General features: G+C 29.5%; 1 protein-coding gene across 1 annotated transcript; it reads left to right on the top strand.

Moving 5' to 3' along the window:
• The first annotated feature begins 7,905 nt into the window (after positions 1 to 7,905).
• LOC135211510 (uncharacterized) lies at positions 7,906 to 8,307 on the top strand. Its single transcript, XM_064244815.1, has one exon. It carries the CDS (start codon positions 7,906 to 7,908, stop codon positions 8,305 to 8,307), a length of 402 nt encoding a protein of 133 aa, XP_064100885.1.
• Positions 8,308 to 8,743: the final 436 nt, after the last annotated feature.

Genomic DNA, 8,743 nt, shown 5'->3' with positions numbered 1-8,743 from the left:
CTGCTAGGACAAGATTTTAAGCCTTCTCCTAACCTTTCACAGTCCCAGGGTCCCCGCCCTTCCTTACTTACCTCCAGACCAACCCTACAGTCCTCCAAGAACCAAGGTAGCGTCATCCCCACCCAATATCACAGAAGCCTCCTGATGTTTTGTGCGGGCATGGTTCTTTATAACCCCCTCCTGGGCGTGGCAGGAGAGTCTCTTAGACAGTTGCATGCTGGTCATACCAAAGGTGGGCATAAGTAAGGTGGTTGCATCTGGAGCGAAGGAAATCGGCTTGTCGTCATCTCTTGCCTGCCTAGGCAACACCCCCTTTACACCTGGGCGGCTGTGCGATGAAGGCAGGCTTGCAATAATTGCAATTTAACTGAAATGTTATTCATTTCACATTCTTAAGGTAACTGTAATTGTAATTCTTCAAAGAAATTTCTGCTTAACATTAATTCTAGTTATAATAGAAATTTTCTAAACGTATCATGACGTCATACTACAGATATGACGTCACATACTGAAATATTTCTTGGAAATCAATAAAAATCTAAACATTTCCTTGTGTCATGTGAATCATGGCTACTATGAAGAGTTTTCCTCATTTTTTAATTTATTTATTTATTTTTACTAATTTATTTTTATCTATTTATTTATTATCATTTATTCTAATTATATATTTATAGTATTTATTTATTTATTTATTTATTTATTTTTATTAATTTAATTTATTTTTATATATATTTCATATATTAACTATTTATTTATTTATATTTATTTTTATTTCCATTTATTTATTAATTTATTTTTATTTTTTATTTTTGTTTTTTTAATTATTTTCATTTTTATATATATACTTTTATGTATTTATTTATTTATTTATCTATTTTTAACTTTTATTTATTATTATTTTTATTTATTTATATATTTTTTGCTTTATTTACTTTCATTTACTTATTTATTTATTTTTGTTTATTTATTTGTTTTTATTAATTATCTATTTAATCCTTTTATTAGTTATTTATTTTATGTATTTATTTATTTGCATAGATTTTTATTTATTATTTATATTTATTCTTATTTTTAGTTTTATTTATTGATTTTTATATATTTTATATTTATTTATATGTTTATTTTTATATTTTTTTATCTTTTTATATATTTATTATTTATATATTTGTTTATCTTTATTCATTTTATTATTTTTTCATTTTTATTTTTTTATTTTTTATTCTTTTTATATATTTGTCTTATATATTTATTTTTATGTATTTATTGTTTTTGTTTGTTTATTTATGTATTTATATTTTTAAATTTGGTATTTATATATTTATTCATTCATTTTAAGTAATCTGTTTATTTTTATGTATTTATTTATTTTTATTTAGTTTATTATTTTATTTCTTTATTTCTATTTATTTGTTTTGATTTATATATTTATTTTTTGTATTATTTTTTTATTTATTTTTTTCTATTTTATTTATTTATTTATGTATTATTTTCATATATTTTTTATTTTTGTATTTTTATTTTCTTTATTTATATATTTATTTTTTATTTGTATATTTATTTGTTTATAAAATTATTTTGATTTTTATTATATATTTTTTAGCTTTATTTTTATATATTCATTTTTTTATTTATTCATAATTATTTATTTATTTATTTATCGATTTATTTACTTTATTTATTTATTCATTTATATTACTTTTATTTATTTATTAATTATATTGCTTTTATTTATTTAATTTTATTTATTTATTTATATAGGGTTATTTAATTATTTTATTTATTTCTATATATATCTTTATTTTATTTTTATTTTTTTTAATTTTATTTTATTTTTATTTATATATTGATTTATTTTCATTTATGTATATATCTTTACTTATTTTTTCATTTTTTTTCTATTACTATTTGTTTTTTATTCACTTATATGTATGCTTATTTATTAATCTATCTATTTTTATTTATCTACTTATTTATTCATTTTTTTTTTTTTTATTTTTATTTATTTATTTATATAATTTTTTATGTTTATATATTCATTTATTCATTTTTATTTATTTTTTAGTTATTTATTTTTTTTATTTATTCATTTATTCATTTTAATTTATTTATTTTATTTTATTTTTATTTATTTTTATTCATTTATTAATTTTTTATTTATTCATTTATTTATTTATTTTTTATTTATTAATTTATTTATTGTTATTTATTTATTTGTAAATTTCATTTTTTTTTAAATTCTATTCATTTATTTTTATCTATCTATTTTTTAATTTACTTTTTATTTTACTATTGTTTTTTAATTTTAATGTTCCTTAATATTATTTCATTATTTTCACCTTTTTTTTCTTGAAGTAAACATCTTTTAAACGTGTTAAATTAAAAGTAATTGCTGCCTCAGCTGCAGTAATATTTTGTAGGTCTATTTTCATAATTATGATTTTCTCCGTTGTTTGCTTAAACCGCTGAACAAAACGCGCCTGAAGACTGGCATGTCTAAGACAGGTAATTATGGAAGTCAATTTTAATTCTATTCAAAGATGCCAAAGGCTGTTGTTAAACATTCGTTGTAAAACCCGTAGAGTTTTTCACGGTTACATTTTTATCCGAAGTCTGGATTCTGACTATTCCTTGATCTACTTAAACAGGCTAGTAGAACGCCTATGGAGGTCATTTTCACATGCAGGGTGAAGATTAGTGTATATATTTACATTTCAGTCTTTGCAGATATACTATGATATTGTCATCGATGTCATTCTCTCTCTCTCTCTCTCTCTCTCTCTCTCTCTCTCTCTCTCTCCCCTGATTACTTTCTCAAGATTCTTTTCCCTTCCTACTCCTGGTTGTCCACCTGGTTAATTGGCGAACCATTAATGAGTGATACATTCTCCTTAATGTTGTCAATCAACGCCACGTCTGGTCTATTGGTACATATCACCTTTTGTTTATTGATACCATAGTCCCCGGAGATATTTGCTTGATCGTTTTCTGTCGCTAACCTCCTTCCCATTTATTCTCTGGTCGTCATACTTCAGTTGTCAAAGAGAGAAGGCGGTCTATTTAACTATTTTGACATTTTAACATAGCTCAATTATGGTGTCTGGTGCCACATAAATCAGGAAAACAAAAGGAAATGTTTAAATTTTTATCGATTTCCAAGAAATATTTCGGTATGTAACGTCATATCTGTAGTATGGAGTCATGATACGTTTAGCAAATTTCTATTATAGCTAGAATTAATATTAAGAATGTGTAATGAATAACATTTAAATCAAATTACAATTACTACAAGCCTGCCTTAATCGCACAGCCGCCCAGGTGTAAAGGTGTACGACCAGCTTGCACCTGTCTAAGAGACTCTCCTACCACGCCCAGGAGGGGGTTATAAAGAAACACGCCCACACAAAACATCAGGAGTCATCTTGTACAGATGTTCAGCAAAGAACGCAACGTGGCTTCTGTGATATTGAATGGGGATAGCGCTACTTTTCTCTCTAGATACCTTGCTTCTTGGAAGACAGTAGGATTGGTCTGGAAGTATGTAAGAAAGGGTGGTGGCCCTGCAACTGTGAAAAGGTAGGAGGAGGCTTAAGATCTTGTCCTAGCAGAACGGTATAACCTCCATAGTACATACTTTAGAGCGGTGAGGTCGGGTGACTCTCGACCAGACAGTAGGTAAGAACATCTTAATGTGGTTGAGGTTTTCCTTTGTGATAAATTGGTGCCTGTCAAGCCGAGCTCCGTAAGGAATCTTAGCCTCGCGAATGATGGATATCTGAGCACCAGTGTCATCGAAAACTTGGATCTGGTGGGTAGGATAGCGACCTCTGGAAGGTGCAGCAAATATAGGGCCCTGCGCTGTAGGGTATACTAAAACTGAAGGATTGTCCGTCCTTGTTATTGCAATGGCAGTCACCGCTATTGCTTTCTTGGGGCATCTCAACCAGGAAGCGGTGTGCGTATGCACTGTGCACAAGTCGAAGGAACTCTCGTTGAAGTCGTGCTTGGGCCCATCTTCTGTAGTACTTTTGTCATGTGAATCATGGTTACTACGAAGAGTAGTGGGGACAGATAGTAGAACTGGAAGATCCCTTTCCCCTAATGTTTATTTTTTTATTCATTTTATCTATTTTTATTTATTTATTTATTTGTTTATTTTTATTTATTTATTAATTTTTCTATATTGGTTATTCATTCATTTTTTATTAATTTATTTGCTTTCATATATTTATACATTTTTATATATTTTGTCTATTTATGTGTTTTATTTATTTTTGTTTAATATTTATTTAGTTATTTGTTTTTTATTTATTTATTTATTTATTCACTCTATTAATTTATTTTCATTTCTATGTATTTATTATTTTTTATTTATTTATTATTTATATGTTTATTTATCTTATTTATTTTTATTTATATATTTGTTATTTATTTTATTTATATATTTTTTATTTTTTTTATATTTATTTATTTTTTATTTTCGTTTATATATTTATGTAATTATTTTTATTTATTTTTTATTATTCAATTTATTTTTTATTTTTATTTATTTTTTATTTATTCAATATATATGGATATGTACTATAGTTTATTTTTATTTTTTTATTTGTTCATTTGTATTTATTCATTTTTATTTATTTTTTTTTTTAATTTAATTATAATTTTTTTATTCATTTATTTATTTTTATTTGTTTACTCATTTATTTTTATCTTTATTTTAAAATATTTTTATTTTGATATATCTATTTATTTATTCATTTTTTGTTTATATATGCTTACTTATTATTTCTTATTTGTTGATTTATTAATTTTCGATTCCATTTTTTTATGTATATTTTTATTTTTATTTATTTATTTATGTATTTTTTATTTACTTATTTTTTCTAGTTTATTTCTATTTATTTTTATTGTTATTGTTATTTATTTTAATGCAGTTTTGTTCTTTATTAGTTTAATTTTTATTCATTCATTTATTTATTAGTTATTTACTTATTTTATGATTATTTATTTCTATTCGTTTATTTTTTCTTATTTATTTTTTTATTTATTAATAAGCATTTGTTTTTTTCTTTATGTATTTTCTTATTTAATTTTATTTATTTATTTATTTTTCATTTTTATTCATTTTTTTTAACTTTTTATTTATTATTTATCATTTATTCATTTTTCACTTTATTTATTTTATTTTTTTCATTTATTTTTTATTTTCATTTTTCTATTTATTTTTTTTCATTTATATATTTTTATTTTCTTATTTTTATTTTATTTATTACTTTCATTTGTATTTCTTAATTTCAGATTACATTGATATATAAAGAACCACGCCTACACCAAACATCAGGAGGCTTCTGGTATATTGAGTGGGGATGATGCTACCTCTCTCTATATATCCTTGGTTCTTGGAGGACTGTAGGTTTGGTCTGGAGGTATACAAGGAAGGGCGGGGGCCCTGGGACTGTGAAAATGTAGGAGGAGGCTTAAAATCTTGTCCTAGCAGGACGGTATAACCTCTATAGTACATACCTCAGAGCGCTGAGGTTGGGTGACTCTCGACCACAGAGTATGCAAGAACATCTTAACGGGTTGAGGCTCTCCTTTGTGACGAATTGTGTGTCTGTCGGACCTGGTGGGCAGGATAGGGACCTCTAGGAGGTGGAACAAATATAGGGCCTCGCGCTTGAGGGCTACTAGAGTTGAGGATGGATTCGTCCCGGCCATTGCAATGGCAATAACCACAGCTGCTTTCTTGGGGCATCTCGACAAGGAAGCGGTGTGCCCATGCACTTTGCACGAGTCGCAGAAACTCTTGCTGAAGTCATTCTTGGGTCCATCTTCTGTAGTACTTTTGTCATGGGAATCATGGCGGCTACTACGAAGAGTAGTGGGGACAGTGAGTCATCTTGAAAGATCCCCTCTCATGATGTTAACCTCTCCTAGTCTTATCCCAGAGCTTGTAAATACTATATTCCAGTTGCCCATTTTATTTTTGACGAAGCTGATGGTGCTTTCCTCTGCCCATATATATTTTCCGGCATTCTATTAGCCACGTGTGTGGTATCATGTCGAAGGCTTTCTTGTAGTCGATCCCATGTTATGCTTAGGTTGGTTTTCCTTCTCTTACTATTCTTCATACCATCTTTTTCTATCAGGAGCTGGTCATTTTGTGCCCCTACACTTCCTTCTGCAGCCTTTCTGTTGGCGGGGGATGGTGTTTGTATCTTCTAGGTTGTTGTACCGTCTTTCACTGGTGATACCTATTCGAAACTTCCACATTATTATTATTATTATTATTATTATTATTATTATTATTATTATTATTATTATTATTATTATTATTAAAATTACTTTCTTTTTATTTTTGTTATTTTTCTTTTCAAAATTATTACTACATATTATTATTATTATTATTATTATTATTATTATTATTATTATTATTATTATTATTATTATTATTATTATTATTATTATTATTATTATTATTATTTTGGTCTATCACAGTCGTCTTATTTGACTATGTGGGCGAGAGCCTGAGCTTCGATCTCCCTCAGGGTTACTAGGGACGCCCTCAGGATGAGAGCTAACGCTTCTGTAAATGCAGAAACACAAAACCCATCTAGTTGGTAAAACAATGTCGTTACTTTGTAAGTGGTAGTTAAAGAGTTGAGAGGTGTAAACAAATTACAATTTCATCTCACTTCCTAAAATTATGAAGTCTCTTTGGCAGTTCAAGCAAGGTCTTCAAGGAGTACAGTTGTATATAATTTGTAATTCAAAGGATTCATTTTGAGCACACAGATGTAAGATTTTTGACGAACTTATATATATATTTGCATTATATGTCTTATTCATTTAAGCGTTAAAAGGCGTAAATTGGTTTATTTGTGACGTTTAACATTTGATTGTCCTATAAATATGATAAAATGTGATATAGTCAAAGGAGGCTTAAAGTGGCAATGAAAGTGTCTTGTTTAGAAAGTATATTTAATTAGCTTTGCAAGATTTATTAAGGTACATTATGTCACCGGTTATGGACTTATTGGAATATTGAATGGGTTATTTAATAATGTGTATTTTAAAGTTTGCAATAATTCCTTTCTGGAATGAACCTACTACTACTACTACTACTACTACACTACTACTTATACTACTACTACTACTACTACTTATGTTACGGAATAAAGGTTAAAGTTGAGTTTCTGAGTTTGTGTCGCCCATAACAACAGTTCATTCATCTTTAACATGAATACGGATCAGAAGGACAACGTAGAAGACAATGGTGACGCCAAGGAGAAGTTACGCACCCTCAAGAACAACCAGACTGCTGCTCTCTCTGCCCTCACAAAGAAACGGAATGAAGTCAGCAAGTGTATGGAGAAGCCTGATAATCTCCATTTAGTAAAGACAGGCATGGAGGAGTTTGAGGAAGGGTTAAAGAAGTACAAAGACTGCCACAGTGATTACTTGTCTTAACTACCTGTCAACGAGCACCAGCCAGAAATCAAAAGGTTTTGAAGATAAATAATTGTCTGCCTTAGGATTCAGATTTCAGGTGCATAAATGGATAGCCACAACAGAAGCAAATTTGCAGGATTCTATGGACGAATCTTCACTGCGGAGCAGGTCACATAAATCCAGGAGGTCATTAAAAAGCACGGCATCAAGTGTAAAGTCAGCTCTCATACAGGAGAAGGCAAAGTTGGCTGGTTTGCTTGCACAGAGGGCACTGCTTGAGAAACAGACAGAAATAGCCCAACAACAAGCAGAATTAAAAGCCAAGGAAGATTTGTTAAAGTTGGATGGTGAAATTGAAGCAGCAAGGGCAAGGGAAGAAGTGTTCCAGGAAGAAGTTATTTCCATCAACAGACAAAGTTTTAAACCCTGAAACACCAGCATTTGTTCCCAGTCACAATGTGCATCAGAATAAACCCAATGTCACAGTGCCTTTTCTACCCATGGCACCTGCCCCAGGAGTCATTCTACCAAAGTCAGCAACAATTAGCAGCGGCTATGATGCTGCCTCATGCTGAAGTAACCAAGTTTTGTGGTGATCTTCTTGAATATGCATCATTCATGTTGGCATTTAATGACCGCATCGTGCCACACACCACATCAGACTCCAACAGGCTGTATTTCTTAGATCAGCATCTAGAAGGAAAGCCTAAGTCTCTCATAGCTGGGTGCATGTTTATGAATGCATCTGAAGGATACATTGAAGCAAAAAGACTTCTGGACAAAGTGTATGGAGATCCATACAAGGTTTCCATGGCATACATAGACAAGCTAACCAAGTGGCCACAAGTGGAGAGGTGATAACAGTGAATCTTTGCAGGAATATGCTTTGTATCTTGTGAAATGTAATCATACCATGCAGTCATTGTCAAACATGCAGGTTTTAAATGATTCGCCAAACCTTCAGAGGGTGATTTCAAAGCTGCAGTGTATATTCAAAATATGTGGTTTGGATCATGTGATAAAGCTCAGGAGGCAAGGTATTTGTGTGTGTTTCACCACATTAGTGGAATTTGTGCAGAAATGCAGCAGAGGCAGCAATGGATCCTGTATTCAGCAGGGAAGCTTTGGGTAAAGTGTGTGTTTTTCAAAGGCAAAGGCAAATCATGGCTCAAGTCAGACCAAGCAAAAATCGTTTGCAGTTACAGTGCAACCATCAAATTCTGCCAACCAGTATACTAGGAAATGCCAACTCTGTAGTGGTCATCATGACATTGAGGAGTGCCTTCAATTTCTG

The sequence above is a fragment of the Macrobrachium nipponense genome, chromosome 4, assembly GCF_015104395.2.
Source record: "Macrobrachium nipponense isolate FS-2020 chromosome 4, ASM1510439v2, whole genome shotgun sequence".
Lineage (NCBI taxonomy): Eukaryota > Metazoa > Arthropoda > Malacostraca > Decapoda > Palaemonidae > Macrobrachium > Macrobrachium nipponense.
The sequence above is the reverse complement of the archived record's forward strand: the minus strand, read 5'-3'. Positions and strand labels throughout refer to the sequence as shown.

Bases quoted from the DNA above. Each gene is read 5' to 3' on its own strand.
- LOC135211510 (XM_064244815.1), top strand. From the start codon at position 7,906: ATGTGCATCAGAATAAACCCAATGTCACAGTGCCTTTTCTACCCATGG.